The sequence below is a fragment of the Solanum tuberosum genome, unplaced genomic scaffold, assembly GCF_000226075.1.
Source record: "Solanum tuberosum cultivar DM 1-3 516 R44 unplaced genomic scaffold, SolTub_3.0 scf00225, whole genome shotgun sequence".
NCBI lineage: Eukaryota > Viridiplantae > Streptophyta > Magnoliopsida > Solanales > Solanaceae > Solanum > Solanum tuberosum.
This window is the reverse complement of record NW_006239149.1, coordinates 1027694-1044008: the sequence shown is the minus strand read 5'-3', so window position 1 is coordinate 1044008 and position 16315 is coordinate 1027694. Positions and strand designations below refer to the sequence as shown.

Here is a 16315-nt window from a genome sequence, read left to right as displayed (position 1 = left end):
CGATTTAAAAGAGTTTTAAATTAAATTTCAGATGATATTTATGTGTTTTAACTTTGGATGCATATAAATAAATATTTAAATTTGTATAAAATTGAACAAGATTTCAAGTTACTTTTTTTCCAATTGTGGACGATTTAAAAGAGTTTTAAATTAAATTTCAGATGATATTTATGTGTTTTAACTTTGGATGCATATAAATAAATATTTAAATTTGTATAAAATTGAACAAGATTTCAAGTTACTTTTTTTTCTCCAATTGTAGACGATTTAAAAGAGTTTTAAATTTAATTTCAGGTGATGTTTATGTGTTTTAATCTTGGATACATATACATAAATATTTAAATTTGTATAAAGTTGAACAAGATTTCAAATTACTTTTTTTCCAATTGTGGACGATTTAAAAGAGTTTTAAATTTAGTTTCAGATAATATTTATGTGTTTTAATTTTGGATGGATATAAATAAATATTTAAATTTGTATAAAGTTAAACAAGGTCATATATGACATAATATACGTAGAAACTAGAATGAGAGTATATAGGATACCACATACTACTCAAATTGCCAGGTAGGATACATGTGTTTTCAATAATTCAACTCTGTTAAGTATCTACTATGTAAAAAAAATAAAAATGAAGGAATATAACACGTTTATTATATGCCTATAAAAAAAACGAATAAAAAAAGAAAGAAAAAAACAAAATAAATAAATAAATAAATAAAACGAATACAGTAATTAACGTGATACTAATAATTAGTAGTGTACTTACTGGGGGTTTCTACTTTCTCAAGTCCACTACTTAAGCAGTTGTATTAGGAACTAATTATAAATATTAATTAATTACCTCATAATCACCTTCTTCTTCATGCATTTCTCACTTCACTCCATAACTCCTATGCATCCACACTCACCGTTCCCGTCGCCGTCGTCGGAAGCCAAAAATGGTATCACTTCAAGAGCCATTCCTAAACCGCCGCCAACAGTCATTAATTTTACACATTCACCACTGCCGCCTTCGCCGTCATCACCGAACGCGTCGTTAAAGCCAATAATTAAACCTATTGATGATAAAATCGCTTTACATCCACCGCCACGGCGGCCGATATATACTCATCCGTTACCGAAGCTTCTTCCGAAACTTACGTTACCACCGCCTCCGGTAACGGCGTTAATGTTTCCTGTGAATGGTTCTTCTGCACCAGTTTCTAGAGATGAAACTTCGTCGATTAAAGTTCAATCGCCGTTGTCAAGTGCATCAATCGGATCTGTAATTGGAATTTCTGTAGGCGTTACCGGAGCTTTCTTCATTGTTGCAATTATACTCTTCGTGTGTTGCAGGAATAAGCTTAAATGTGGAAAATTACGTGATCGTGAATCTCCACTGCCAAAAGGTAAAGCTTTTTCAGTTTGATACAGTAGTTGAATCAGTAATATATACAGTAACAACTAAAGCTGCTTTTTCAGGGGAAATGTGTTTCACTTAACCAGAAAATATTTTTCTTTGCTCATGAAGCTTTCAATGTTCTGTTTATCTTCAGTAATTGATTACCTTGCTAGCTTGATATTTTGCAAAGAAATGACGTTTCAGGGTTAAGTACTTCACTTCGCCTGAATTTTATTTCGCCAAAGATGATTTCGATACAACAACGTACCCAGTATAATATCCCACAAGTGGGGTTTAGGGAATGCGATGTATATGCAGCCTTACCTTGCTTGTGAAGATAGAGAGACTTTTTCCACTAGATACTCGGTTCGAGTAATCATTTCAAATATCAAGTATTTAAGCAAATACAGTAAAAAATTAGGTGCCCGGGGTGACCCAGTGGTTTGTACTTGGAACTTCCATGTTCGAGGTCTCAAGTTTGAAATCCCTTGCAAGCAAAAGCAAGGGCTTTGTCACACCAGGGTTGCTTAATGCAAGTTACCTCTCCTGTGTGGTTTGCGAGCTATTGCATAGGAGTAAGAGTTTTACCCTGTGAGCGCTCAAAGGGTAGCTTCTGTGAATTTCCCTTGCCTTTAAGAAAAAAAAATTAAGAAGAGAACAAGTAGCTACATCAAATAACACAATAATTGAAGCAAAGGAAATAATAGGTACTGCTAAAGTCGAAGAAAAAAATTAGTAAGAGGGTAATAATATAACAATACTAATAAGGGAATTAGACAACGCTCAACTACTACTAACCTTCTAACTTAATCATTGATCTTCATATCTTTCTATCTAAGATCATGTCTGCGATAAGCTGTAGGTGAGCCATGCCTTCTCAAATCACCTCTCCCAAAGACTTCTTCGGCCTGCCCACCTCTACGGCTCTACCTATGCTTATACCCACTACAACCAACCTCTCACACCCAGTGAGGTACGCAAGATTTTTTGTAAGGCATGTCGGTATTTAAAAATAAATAATTGATATAGCAACATTATATTAATATCTTGTACAGGAGCAGACCCCTTCATTTGCTGTAATTTTTTGCCTTGCATCTTCTTGATGCCTTCTAATGAAATCTCCTTACTTCATAAAAAAAAAAATTATAAAAATTATTTAAAGCATACTAATAAAAATAAATCAAGTAAACTACTACAGCTTATTATTGTGTCCTATTCTATTTTGGACAAGTAATCAAATTTCTATAATAGGATATAAATTGTATTTTAGTTCAATTGGTTTATCTTATCCTGATTTTGAATAGGAATTGAAGGTTGGAGGTTCAAATCCCTATAACACTTACTTTTATCTAAAAAGGCCCCAAAATATAACTCAAATTTGGGCTTGTTGAGGGTCGAACTCGGCCACACTTTAGAGAATGACTACACCATCTGCACGCAGTAAACCAATAAGCCAAGGAAGCTGTTCAAGTAGTGTCATTAATATTTTTTCTACTTATATTTGAGTTTTCAGATTTTTAGATATAATTATATAATACTAAAAATTTTCATCGAAGCAGTGTCGGTTGACACTCCTTGACATAGGGTGGGTCCGCCCTTGCTCGCACCTCATCGCTGCGGCGTACATTTTCTTTTCACATACCCGAATCATCTCAGCCTCGCTCCCTCACTACCATGGAGGCCACTCCTGCCTTTTTCTTGAATAACTTTGTTCTTGATCCTATTTCTCCTATATGCCCACACATCCATCCCAACATCCTCATTTCAGCTACTCTCATTTTTTGGACGTGCGAGTTCTTGATTGGTCAACACTCTGCCCCTTACTACATAACTAGTCTACCACCACTCCATAACACTTACCTTTTAAGGATTGGTGGCACATTCTTATCATACAAGACAAAAGGTGCTAGCTTCCATTTCTTCCACCCCGCTTCACGAGGATGTGTAACTTCATAGTCAATCTCCCCATTTCCTTGAATTATTGACCCTAGATACTTGAAACTTTCTTTCTTGGGGGTGACTGGTGTATTAATCCTTACTTCTACATCTTCCATGTGGATATGTCATGAACTTAAACTCTAAGTATTCAGTCTTGGTCCTACTCAATCCGAACCCCTTAGACTCCTGGGTCTGTCTCCAAACCTTTAATATATTGTTGACTCTGTTTTATGCCTCGTTAATCAAAACTATGTCCTCTGCAAATAGTATACACCATGGCACCTCTCCTTGGATATGCCACGTCAGTTGATCCATCACCAAAGCAAAAAGAAATAGATTAAGAGTTTATCCTGATGCAACCTCATCATGATTGGGAAGAGACCTGAGTTTCCTCCTATTGTCCTGACTCGTGTCTTGGTACTATCATACATGTCCTTACTTTCCCTAATATAAGCCTCAGGTACACCTTTAGCCTCCAAACATCACCAAAGAACCCTCTAATGACGTTGTTGTAAGCTTTTTCTACGTCAATGAACATCATATGTAAGTCCTCTTTCTCTCCCTAAACTGCTCGATTAATCGCCTAACGAGATGTATGGCTTCTGTAGTTGAAAGCCCTACGATAAGTCCAAATTGGTTCTCGCTGATAGATACACCCCTCCTCAACCTCATCTCCACCACTCTCTCCCAAACTTTCATAGTGTGGGTCAACTAACAACTTGATATCCCTATAACTGGTACAATCCTGAATATCACCCTTGTTCTTGTACAACAAGATCAAAGATGATTTAATTACTATTTAAATTTATCATTATTTTGTTTTATGATTTAGTAGGAGTGGTGACTTTATCTCTAAATTCAACTATTGAAAATTAGTGATCCAAATTGCTATTTTTTCCTCGTACAATTTAATAGTAACTTCTTTAAAAATTTACTAGTAATGAAATTAGTGACTTATGTTTCTAAATTCATTGTGACAGACAATTATCATTTCTTAAATTTTATACTTCTTATGTTCATTTTATATGATTGTGTTTGAATGTGTATGGACTACGGAGTTTTAAGAAGAAAAAGGGACTTTTTGAGACATAATCGAGTATATGTCACATACCAAAAGTATCTATAGGATCTTATGCTTTTAAACATGCCATGCCATTCTGGAAATGTGACAGTTTGGACATTAATCTCTTAAATGTGAAACTTTCTCCGTCTGACCAGATATAATGCTTAAATCTTGTTTTAAGAGGCTCCTTGTTCAGAGCTTGTTTTCATTGATTGCAATTTGCATTTAGAATGGGGTCCAAATTGTTGATATTATGAAATTTAGCAGTTTAATCTATCAACATAAGTTCAAAAAAGCTGTTTACTAACCAGTATGAGTTCAACTTGGTATATTCATTTGCTAATTGTTTCGGTCGATTCATCAGATGACTTGTACCATGTTCTGCGTCAAAGTTTTAGACAGCAGAATGTAGCAAATGGTTCTCCTGTTTCCCCAAAGCAAGTGACACCATTCCGCCCACTTCACTTCTTTGACAACAATGCTCATTCCAATTCCCTTAATTCAGAAGCTGGCAGTCATTTTTCACCAAAAGACCACATAGTGGATTTAGCTGTTTCGGGTGGCAATTTCACATATGAAGAGCTGTGGTTAGCAACTAGTGGATTCTCTACATCCAACCTTCTAGGTGAAGGTGGATTTGGGTATGTACACAAAGGAGTCCTCCCTACTGGAAGAGAAATTGCAGTTAAACAGTTGAAGGTTGGTAGCCATCAAGGGGAGCGTGAATTTCAAGCAGAAGTAGAGACTATTAGCCGAGTGCATCATAAACATCTTGTGTCTTTGGTTGGATACTGCATGAATGGAACAAAGAGATTGCTTGTTTACGAATTTGTTTCCAACAGGACCTTAGAGTATCATTTACATGGTATGTTCTTTCTCTTTTTCCTTAATTCTGGTTGTTGGTCGAATCCTGTATCAATAAGATTTTGTGACCAGCTTAAGGCATTTTTTGAATTATGCTAATATTTGTACAGCAGAGAGTTGATAATTAAGGTTAAAATAAATCTACCTTAACGGGGGCTTCCTTAATGCAGCTTAGTTTCACTGTATTGATTTTGAAAAGCATGTAAAATACACCTCACGAGTTATGAGTTCCATGTTAAATGGACAATCTTTAAGGGGGTACTTAACCAAGCCTTTTAAGTAAGATTCCTCGTGGTATATGCCTATACCACAAAAAGGTGGCCTAGAATTTCATCAAACCATGGTTTTTAACATGAGAAGGTAAAAGAAGAGCTTGCAAATACATGCTACTTCTGTAACCCAAGCCCTTTAATCTTGCATGGTAAAGCACTGCTATTTCTATGCTTTTGGAAAGACCAGCATTTAATATCTTCTGACTTCTGCTGTCCCAGGCACTTCATTTGCAATTTTCCACATACTTTTCTATACCCTTATGGTGTATTATTTTAACACACTTCATGTGAGGTACATTTGATGGAGGATCTTTCATAAGTACCACATTTTAGATGTGTGATTTGTTTCATCATCTGTTTTAAGGTTTGTATAAAGAATGTTCCTATCCACCCTGATGCATGTTTTCTTTTGAACTTTTGTTTTACAGAAATGCTCTTGTATCAGTTTATACTTCTCTGATCACTTCTAAATATCCGATTGAATAGAGTTTCCATAAGTTCCTCTGATATAAAGGTCTTTCTACCAAGATGCTATTTAGAACAGATTGTATGATATGCAGGGGAGGCACAATCCACGATGAAATGGGCATCTAGAATGAAAATTGCTATAGGGTCAGCCAAAGGATTGGCTTATCTGCATGAAGACTGTGAGTGCGCTTCATCTCTGTCTTGGCTTCCTATGTTTGTTCTTAATTTGCATGTTCGTCCATTAGTTGACTAGAGGTGTCCAAAGGGGTAAATTGAATATTAAGTGGCCTGGATGCTTTTTAACAATGTTGAACATGTTTCCACAGGGAACTCTTGTTAGTGTGTTTGTAGATTGTGACAAGTTGGGTAACATAATGGTTTTCATCACATATCTATCTTCACTTTTTCTCCTGAAAAGGATGTAAATCTAATTTTCTCCCTCCCAATAGATACCATTGATCCTCACTTCTATAATACCATTTCTGAATCTCCTCGAGATTTGAGAGCTGAATACCTCGGTTCTAGGGTCTGCTAATGGATAGCAGAAGGCCATAATAATTCCTAAATTGTGAAAGATATAACATGAATATGCATCAGGCAAACTGTACTTTCCCCATATAATTTTATATGCCATGTTCTTTCCTGTCAAATATGAAATCAAATAGTTTTAGTATATTTTCTTCCACTACTACCAATTTAATATAGATGTCAACGTATCTTTGCGCTCTGTAGGACAATTTAATTGTGGTTGCTTGAATTAGCTTGAATAGAATAAATATCACTTCTTTTGATGTAGCAACAACAGGTAATCGTTCTCTGAAGATACTAACTTGTGGCTGCAGGTAACCCCACTATCATTCATCGTGATATCAAGGCAGCTAATATTCTTCTTGATTCTAACTTTGAAGCTAAGGTAACTTTGTGTTTCGCTTTTTGGTATTGCCACTATATTTTCTGTTCTTTTTTTTGAGAACTGTTTTTTTATTTTTTTTGAGAACTATTTTCTGTTCTATCTTTACTATCAAAGAAAGGTCGGGCTGTTTTCTATTATCGACAACTGGCTTCTGAGTACACCTAGAATCCACTGTTGATGTAAATAGTTTTTTGTTCTTAACAATAAAATCCATATGATGAGATTAATTTGAACCCAAATGAGCATCTACTCAGGTGCAAATGTTAACTGCATTATTGATTCTGCTTTTTGTTTCTTTAATTTTCATGTGACAACTAAGAACATATTTCCTCGCAAGTTATTTAACATGAATGGGAACTTTGATTTGTATCCAGGTTGCGGACTTTGGACTTGCCAAGTTCTTATCTGATTCAAACCATCATGTCAGTCATATCTCCACTAGAGTGGTGGGAACTTTTGGGTGAGTTTTATTGATCCTGTCTCTGCTACCATGAATTAGATATCAGAAGGAAAAAAATTGACTAGATCAAGCAAAATTACTATATACAGGTCACCATACTGAGTGGACCAGTCTCTTCTACTTTTATCAAGTAAAAAGTGGTGCTTCCCTCGTTCTAGCGTTAATAATATTCATTTTTTTGGGCTAACCTCATACGTAGCATAGGCTATGCCCTTCCCATGTTAACTTTGTTTCATCCAACTTGCAAACTGATATCTATATCAGATACCTATAGAAAATCGAGCTAGAATGGGACTCTCAAATCTGGGGATTTTAAAGACATTGATGACTTGCATGACCTCGATTTTAGGTCAACCTGCTCATAATGCAGTGATTCCTCTCAGAGTTATAACCGAAGTTTTCCTGCTAGTCGGAGGATGAGAAGAGCGCATGGGATGTTACTGCTGTTTTCCCGTGTCTGATAGTGTTGGGTTTCTTAGTCCTTGATTTTCCCTTACCAACACTGATTGGGGAAAGAGGGGGTTTGGGGGGTTAAGGAGAGGGGCTTGGATTTTGGAAACTGTAGAACTTAAGCTACTTCATGATTAGTAATGATTTCTGGATTACACAGCTTCAGGTAGATGGACCACGTAAAAACTAACAGGGTAAAACCTACATTTCCTGATCACAATTTCTTCATGTATTTGATAAAGCTGACGTCTTGCAGGTATCTGGCCCCAGAGTATGCACAGAGTGGAAAGACCTCAGATAAGTCCGACATCTTTTCTTTTGGAGTCATGCTCCTGGAGTTAATTACAGGGCGTCCACCTATAATCTCAACTGAATCCTCCGCATGCAGCAGTTTGGTCATATGGGTATGTTAACTGTTCCACTTTCTTGACCGCTATTCAGCATTCTTAAGTGCCTAAAACTAATGTTCAACTAGATGCATGAGTAAAACGTTTGTGTGCAACCTTTATAACTGGTTAAATAGCATAATGCTTAAATTTACTTTCTGTCCAACTACACTAATCAAATCCTCAATATGGAATAACATTCATCTTACTATAATCTTATCCTTAATTAGCTATGTATGCACTGTATTTAATCTGAGGCAGAACATGCAAGCACAGCTTATGCAATTCTCTGAGGTGGCCTTTCTATTTATAAGAGATCTTGATCCTCCGGAAGGTTTATCATTTGTGGTTTTAGAAGTACTGGGTGGTTTTATCCTTTATTGCTTTTCTTTTTTGCGAGTGATAAATGGTTGAGAAATTTTATCACGGCAGTAATCAATATCACGGAAACAACCTTTCTACCTCCACGAGGTAGTGGTAAAGTCTGCGTATACTCTACCCTCCTCAGACCCCACTTGTGGGACCTCACTGGGTATGTTGTTGTTGTTGTTTGTATTAATCAATCACTTAAAAAAAGAACCATGGAAAAGCATTGGCTTAAAATCAGAATTTGGCAGACCACCGTCCTTGTACAAAAGAAATGTGCAAATCAAAAGGATCTGGTGTTCTTGAAAAGTTCATCTCTGTCAAGCCAAAGGCATAAAAATTCACGTCCATCTTACAAATTTTTAAAAGAAATTTGTCATCCTTGTACCAAATGATTTGGCTTTTGGACACCCGTTTTGATGATGGAACATATCTCAAGTTTTCTGTTGCATCTTTTACAACTATTAGTTTGTCCAAAGTTTCAGTCTTAAAGCATGGAGTTCACCATGAATTTGATATCATACTCTATCAAATTTTCCCAAAATAAGGCTCCCTTTTTAGGAAATCTTGGAGATACGGGTTCCTGGAATCATTTTGTTGATCTCAAAGATTATTACTGTTGGTTCTACTTAAGTCCCACAATTGATCAGAATTAATTACATAAGTTAATTCGAAATTGAGATCAGAAAGACGGATTTCAGAGTTAGCAGCTTCTTGCATGCTGCCTACTCACAGACAGAATTAGTTATGTCACTTTAGTTAATCAGAATTAACTTTACACCTCTTCCGGGGCATTTTTTTTCATAACCTCGTCATCAAATACAATATTTTGTATTAGGAATCATTACCGTAGTTTCTGGTTTTCATATTCTTGGTTTTTGATTAAGTACTTTTTGAGTGTCGTTTATTAACTGGATGTACACAAATTTCTTGATCAACATATTGGTTTCTTGTAGCAAAATAACAAAATATTTTGGGAACTAGAAGCATCTCTAGGCCGATGCTTAAATGCATTTTCAAAGATATGGATATCATTGTTGTCAACCCTCTTCTTATAGTATACCACTTGTACATAGCATAAGAAGACTCTTTCTGATACACAGGCAAGGCCTTTGCTTAGAAGTGCATTGGATGATGGAAAATTGGACGCCCTAGTAGATCCATGTTTGGGACAAAATTATAACAGTGAAGAGATGGCTAACATGATTGCTTGTGCTGCTGCTTGTGTGCGTCATTCATCACGGAGAAGACCGCGGATGAGTCAAGTAATAACATCTTCTCTTAATCTTTTTCTGTTAGTGCTGGCGGATTTCTTTAAAGGGGTTTATAAACCAAAACCTTCCTACTTATTGTTCAGGTAGTTCGTGCTTTAGAAGGCGATGCCTTTATCCTGGACCTTGATGAGGAAAATAGGCCAGGACAGAGTACCATTTGTGACTTTGATTCTGATGGAAGCAACTATTTTGAGAAGTTCAAGAAAATCCAGCGGAGCACTCTGAAATCAAAAGAAGAATGGTAATACCACCGTGCACCGGGGGCTGTCATGGAAGTACACCAACTGAAAATGGAGTTAGATGAACGAAGCTCTTCTCCCCTTTTTATCTTTCTTTTCACTGATGTAGATGATAATTCGAGGGTGAAATATATGATTGCAACCATCAAAGTTGTCTCACTTAGTGAGAGGATTGATAGTTTGTAGTTACTTGAAAGTGCAAAAAGAGAAGAAACAGGAATTGGCATGAGATATTCAGTATATCACCAAGTAAAAATCTGTGTATAAAGATGCATGTTCAGATGTACATATAGATTTCTTCCCCTCTCTCTTTTCTTATTCCTTTTTGCAGTATGAATGAAAATTCTTGCATAGTAGCAATACTTGAAAATGTATACCACCCTCACAGAAAAGGGTACTCTAAGCTATTACACATTCATCTTTTGATGAAACAGAACAGGTATTAAGCAGACTCGAATCATCCTACTCATTTTTGCCAACCTTGTCGTCGTCTGTAATGAAGGGCAGTGGGAGTGACTTGAATGCTCGGTACTCCCCAACGTTGTTCAAGTGTTCATTCTCCAATCTGAGAGAGAAGTCATAACTTATAACGTATCCATTTTCTTTCCTTTGTTATGTTCCAATGAAGAAAAGATATACCATTGTATACTTGAGGGACAGTAAAATTACCTAAAGAAGTTCCAAATGCCTCGACGAAGAATTTCTAAGCTTGCAAATGTGCTTGTTATGACTTTACCACGTAGTGGGCGCATGTCAAAACTCAATACTACTTGCAGCCATACAAATCTCAGGAGAACCTCAAGAATCTACCATCAAATGTGTAGGAAAAATATTAGATTTTAGCAAATAGTTATCTGTGCTTTCATTAACTTGGAAACTTTACCATAGCTATATAATATGCAGTTCTATGGTGAAGTAAGAGCTTATCTCTCAGAAGAAAGTTTCTTGACTTCATTTGAAGAAGACCCCAGTCCATCCTGATATCCCAAGATATGTTTGCCAGAGCTGCCACGCCTGAGCTAACCAAAGCCCACACTTTCCAAGTCGTTTTTTTCCGTAGTCTGAATGTTGACTGAAAAACAACTGACAGTAGCATTGAGAAATAGGTGAAACCGTTGAATCCATGCTTCATCTCTTTCTCTTCGATTAATCGTCGCATACACTGCACATTAATTTGGTCAACCATCAACCAAGTAAACGCGGATATGCAAATGCAGAGATCATGATGAATGTTAAGTACCTGGAAGAAGCGAATCCAATAAGGAATTGCAGCTGAAATGTAATAGAAGACGATATACACATCACTAACGTGGCACATTTTTCGTCCTGTAGAGGATTTCCCCCAACTATAATAACAAATGTAGTATACGAAACTTCTTATCGCTTGTGTCTGAGGTCAAGAAGATGTAGAAGGAAGGTCAGAAATCCAAATTAAGAAAAACAAGAACCATATCACCCAATAAAGTAAGAAACCTGGCTGGTTAGCTGGTCTGATAGAAAAAAATCAATCATATTGACCTGCAGAAGAAAACTATCAACTCGTAAATTCAACCAAAAGTCGTATACTCTACGTGTATAGAATTCTAGCATAGTAGAATCAACTACCTTGTATAAAGGAGCACAAATGCTACGAAATAGACTCTGAATAAGGAAGAAACGGCTTGAACGATAGATGATGTTAAAAGGACACAGACATATGAGAACTAAGCCCTGCATTCGAATCAGAGGATTGATCAAACAAAACGTAAATGATAGTGTGTTCAACCAGCATTTAACTTTATATATAAAATCTTACAATGAGTAAGCCCAAAGGAACCAGTTCGACAAATGTCTCATGCTCTTGGATCCTCGAGTCCATCCTGATATGCAGCTGTACCAGGCAAGCAGTGAGTACAAGAACTGCAAGACCAGAGGCTAAAAGAAAAACTTCCTTGTGGTCTAATTCGGTTCCTGGCTTGAATCCAAGTATAAACGAGTAGTTGATTCTGTAGCATCTCCACAAGTATACATTTGCAGCACCAATAAGCATATGTAAGATGATGTAACCGTAGAAACTGCAAGAGAACTTTAAGGTATCAGGAAAAAACTGAGAAGGTCATACGTCATGATGATGCTCGGACTTTTCATACAATGCTGCCGGGAACGTGTGTCATATCCTCCAAAAGTAGTGCATTTTTCAAGGATCCGACAGAGGCACAGCAATATAGGCCATAAGTAGGTGAATCTAGCTGTGTTCTTTCATTTTAAACGCGGATTATTTGAAGATCCGAAAAAAAAATTAACCTGTAAAGAGGGAAGATGCTATCCAAATACACTGTAGCCTCCTCCTTGTCCAATAACTTTCTTGTTTGTATGATTAACACAATAGCCATAATTAGAGCAACTGAGAATCCACAGAAGAATCCTACACGTTGAAATGATCGATATATTAGAAGCCATGATAACCTCATCTTCTTCCTCAACAAGTCTTATGAATCTATAAGCTAAAGAGATGTCGAAAACTATGAAGTAAAATCTTTAACAAAGGAGAAGTTCTCAACCTGAAAGAAACCAAATGCTGTGTTTCTCTCTTTTCCTTTCCTGCCTTACTAATTTGATGTCGTCCCCCCGTTCAGAATTGAAGTGCTTGACAATTGTTGCTTCTACCTTGTTCAGAAGACTAGTAACCTAGAACATGGAAAATAAACTAAGTGAATATATAATAGTGCATATAACAAATCTCGGAGACAAGACATGCAAGTTTAAGGTAGTACATATCAAGGGTACTACAAGTTTCCATCTTATAACAGTTTTCGTCTTTGTAACATCATACTTATCAGTGTTAAATATTAAGAGGATTTTTAACATTTCAACATATACCCTCAAGTAATGTCCTTTTTCACATTCGTTTGCAGCACACTAGAAATAGGATGTATTTTAAGATAGCATATGGAGTACTTTTCGAACCAGTAAAATAGTGTTAACTTAAAACACTTAAATTGAAGAGTAAGCTATTTGGTCCATAGAATAGCTTTTTCTTATCAACATGTATGCTCTTTTTCTTTAACATACTTCCTTTTACCTAAGAAAATGTAAAAAATCCAAATCCCTTTATTGGATTCAGTGGATTTGAACATACCTCATCAGAACTTCCAATATAGGAGTTATCCACGATTTTCATGTACGATCTCATCACTTTCCTTGAAGTAATCTGCAGTCAGCCAGTCATGCAAATTATGGTCAATTAGTGATAACTAAAGAAGTACTACTACAACTGTGAATTCTCACAGAATGCAATTTTCTATGCCTACTTCACGAATAGAAGTCTGACCTTTTCATATTTTTCCAGGATCACAGAAAATGCTGAGAGGTTCATAAAACTGGTTCATCATTGAAACAAGAGTCAGAATAAACGTCAAAGAGAAATTGGAAGCACCAAAATATCTGATATTTAAGATGTTCAAGTTAAGATCCTTTTCTTAGAACCTGTACTGATTTAGGCGGCGAAGTTTCTGGTAGAACTCAACAAAGGCCTTTTTCAACTTTTCTTCAATCTCCTTTAGCTCTTCTTGACTGAAGCTACATTCTTTCTCTGTGTTACCAAGAAATAGTCTTTCTACCGATGATTTTGGATTGTCGGATGTATTTTGAATTTTGACACATTCAAGAACGTCTGAGGGAGTGCGTCCATGTTCACCTAACGAAGGATCTCTATTTTCGCTTGGAGAAGAAGCTGGTTTTATGATGTTCTCACCAAACTTGTCCACTTCTTCTTTGAAGTCTAGTTGGTCTTGCTCTGCATTTGGACATCTAGTTAGAGACAGAAAATCTCATGAAATAGACGGTTACAATCAGAATGTCCACGACATTTTCACTACTAGCCCATGAACCCTGGTGGTTCACATATAATGCTTGTCCAGTCTGGATCTTTGCTGCTGTTGAGCTCGAGTTAGATTCCCCACATCGGTTGGAAATGGACTAAGTGGTCTCCTTATATTGGCTTAGGCAAACGTCCCCTCGTGAGATAACTTTAGGTTTGAGTTAGGCCCAAGTGTCATATCTTACGGCAACATTAAATGCCATCACAATGAAAATACGAAACTACAGGATTCTAAACTCATTCAGTGGAGGCTAAGTTTTGTCATGCTGCTTATATATATGGCTGAACAGAATAGAGTAAGCTATGAACATTTCTGTACTGTAATATCAATAGTTGAACTATTTTAAAATGTTCTTAGTTAGCCTATACATAGCAATTTAATATATCATTTCAACGAATCCTTATAATCATTGGTTGATTTGTCCTAGTACATAATCTACAAACAGAGAACTGTGCATATTTTCAATAGGATTAGGGTATAATTTCCTATTAAGGCTCTCATTTCTATTTGTATTCACCATCACTCATGATCAACAAGCCTTTTAAGTGTACGCTTGATGGAACATGCGTAGACTAGTTATGTTGCTCAGATCCTCCAAAAATGCTAACCATATCCCTAACAACCGGTAATGAAGTTCGAGTAGTAACTACTAAAGCATGATAATTAAGTTAACTATAAATAAAAACTTAAGCCATAACTAACACTAATGGCTGATAAGGTGATAGCAGTACATACCAGCTTCACTCGACGCCCTGCTTGGAGAAGTAACCTTTGAGGATGCTGCTTTGTCTCCCTTGGTATCTTTTTCTTTTACTTTTTTTCGAAGAGCAATCAAAGCCTCCATTTGTTTGGCTAATTCATCTGCTTCTCCCTTTGCCTCTTCCACTATGTCCTTGTAAAATCTATTAACTTTCTCAAGCTCATTATCCAATTTTTCGAAAAATGACTTCTCATTTTGTCCCATTTCAGCTGGTATAAACAACTTTCCATTCGATAACTTCATCGAATTTTTATGTTGGATTTTCCCAATTTCACTTTCTTGATTCTCAATATCTACTTTTCTATGAGTATTGAAGTGGTTTATATCTTTCAGAAGGTGTTTGAGCCCACCATAGTCCATATAAGCCTCACTCCACTCAGGCACCATTTCATCCTTAAATTTTTTCCCAAACTTCATTCTTTTTTTCTTATGTACTCAGAAGCACAGCTTGTATCAATTTTTAGAAGCAAAGATCACCTAAGAACTTGTGTTACAAACTGCTATGATAGCAGTGTCGGAGCCAGCTTGCGCGCACCTGAATTGTTATAAATACTATAGCCATAAATACACATGGTATATATGGATGAAAGAGCCAATCCAACAATGGAAATGAATTTGTACCAAGAAAAACACTTTCCTCCAAACAATCACTACAACAAAAATAGCTTTTAGCGGCAATAAATATACACAGAGTTTTTACCACATTAGTTAATTGTTATTAAATCCAATGCGATGTAGGCTTTAAAGATATTTACAAAGAGTGTTAATTATCTCTAAAAATACATATTTAACGGCAATTAAGCAGATGAAGTTAAGTAATTACAGGTACATATTGATCAGTGAAATCAATACCATGACATTAAAGAAACTATATATCTGTGAGGGGAAAGATTACCTTGAAAATGAATGAAATATTGGAGATTAGAAACAAGTTAATTAGCTTTGGAGTCAGCTGCCGTCTTATAGTAACTTCACAAGTAGTACTATCAAGTGTGTATACATACATATATTTATCAAGATTACTAATAATACTAAAGAAGTGAACATATATATAATAAAGTTCCCACTTGGACTTGGAGAAGGAAGAGAAAATAAAGAGGCGGTGTCAAACTATGAAAATTCTCATTTCATTTCCCCTTCTTACTCACTTTGCATCATTATTACTCCCTTCGTTTTGATTTATATGTCATCATTTTAGATTTCACATTTTATATAAATATATCATTGTATTCTTATTTAGTATTCTCTTGAAATTAATTTAATAAGTGAACATATAGCCACTCTTCAATACTTACTTTAAACTTGATTAATTCGAATTTAGGCTAAGTAAGGATCATTAAACGAAAATGCTCTTTATAAAAATAATAGGGGAACTTTCGCATATAGTCACCCAAAAATAGCTTAGTTACGCTTCATAACTATAGTTTACTAATTACGATTGTAGCTACATGTTATAGGGAGGAGAGTGGCAAGCGAGATTGGAAGAGGAAGGAGAGAGGCGAGCAAGAGAGGGCAAAGAGTGGAGAGAGGCGAATTGTTATGTATATTTGTCAAAATATTGTATATATGTAACAGCTGTGATATACATATGTATTTGTATATCTGCAAGCGAGATTGG

The 16315-nt window shown here is 36.0% G+C and overlaps 2 protein-coding genes across 2 annotated transcripts; one reads left to right on the top strand and one right to left on the bottom strand.

Moving 5' to 3' along the window:
* The first annotated feature begins 774 nt into the window (after nucleotides 1-774).
* LOC102592261 (proline-rich receptor-like protein kinase PERK1) lies at nucleotides 775-10395 on the top strand. Its single transcript, XM_006356587.2, has 8 exons — nucleotides 775-1391; nucleotides 4750-5250; nucleotides 6082-6168; nucleotides 6832-6902; nucleotides 7277-7362; nucleotides 8069-8216; nucleotides 9668-9829; nucleotides 9922-10395. Exons 1-8 carry the CDS (start codon nucleotides 866-868, stop codon nucleotides 10081-10083), a joined length of 1743 nt encoding a protein of 580 aa, XP_006356649.2. The 5' UTR covers nucleotides 775-865; the 3' UTR covers nucleotides 10084-10395.
* Nucleotides 10396-10539: 144 nt separating this feature from the next.
* On the bottom strand, nucleotides 10540-15114 carry LOC102597767 (phosphate transporter PHO1 homolog 10-like). Its single transcript, XM_015312990.1, has 13 exons — nucleotides 14673-15114; nucleotides 13543-13852; nucleotides 13388-13436; nucleotides 13196-13267; nucleotides 12618-12744; nucleotides 12361-12481; nucleotides 11873-12131; nucleotides 11683-11787; nucleotides 11551-11595; nucleotides 11318-11467; nucleotides 10961-11239; nucleotides 10747-10883; nucleotides 10540-10642 (listed from the first exon to the last, which is right to left on the bottom strand). Exons 1-13 carry the CDS (start codon nucleotides 15112-15114, stop codon nucleotides 10540-10542), a joined length of 2199 nt encoding a protein of 732 aa, XP_015168476.1.
* Between the last annotated feature and the right edge of the window lie 1201 nt (nucleotides 15115-16315).

Coding starts and splice junctions, on each gene's coding strand:
- LOC102592261 (XM_006356587.2), top strand. CDS start 866: ATGCATTTCTCACTTCACTCCATAACTCCTATGCATCCACACTCACCG. Junction 6,169..6,831: donor GGCTTATCTGCATGAAGACT/GTGAGTGCGCTT, acceptor TTGTGGCTGCAG/GTAACCCCACTATCATTCAT. Junction 6,903..7,276: donor ATTCTAACTTTGAAGCTAAG/GTAACTTTGTGT, acceptor ATTTGTATCCAG/GTTGCGGACTTTGGACTTGC.
- LOC102597767 (XM_015312990.1), bottom strand. CDS start 15,114: ATGAAGTTTGGGAAAAAATTTAAGGATGAAATGGTGCCTGAGTGGAGT. Junction 13,437..13,542: donor CGCCGCCTAAATCAGTACAG/GTTCTAAGAAAA, acceptor ATGATGAACCAG/TTTTATGAACCTCTCAGCAT. Junction 10,643..10,746: donor GGCATTTGGAACTTCTTTAG/GTAATTTTACTG, acceptor CTTCTCTCTCAG/ATTGGAGAATGAACACTTGA.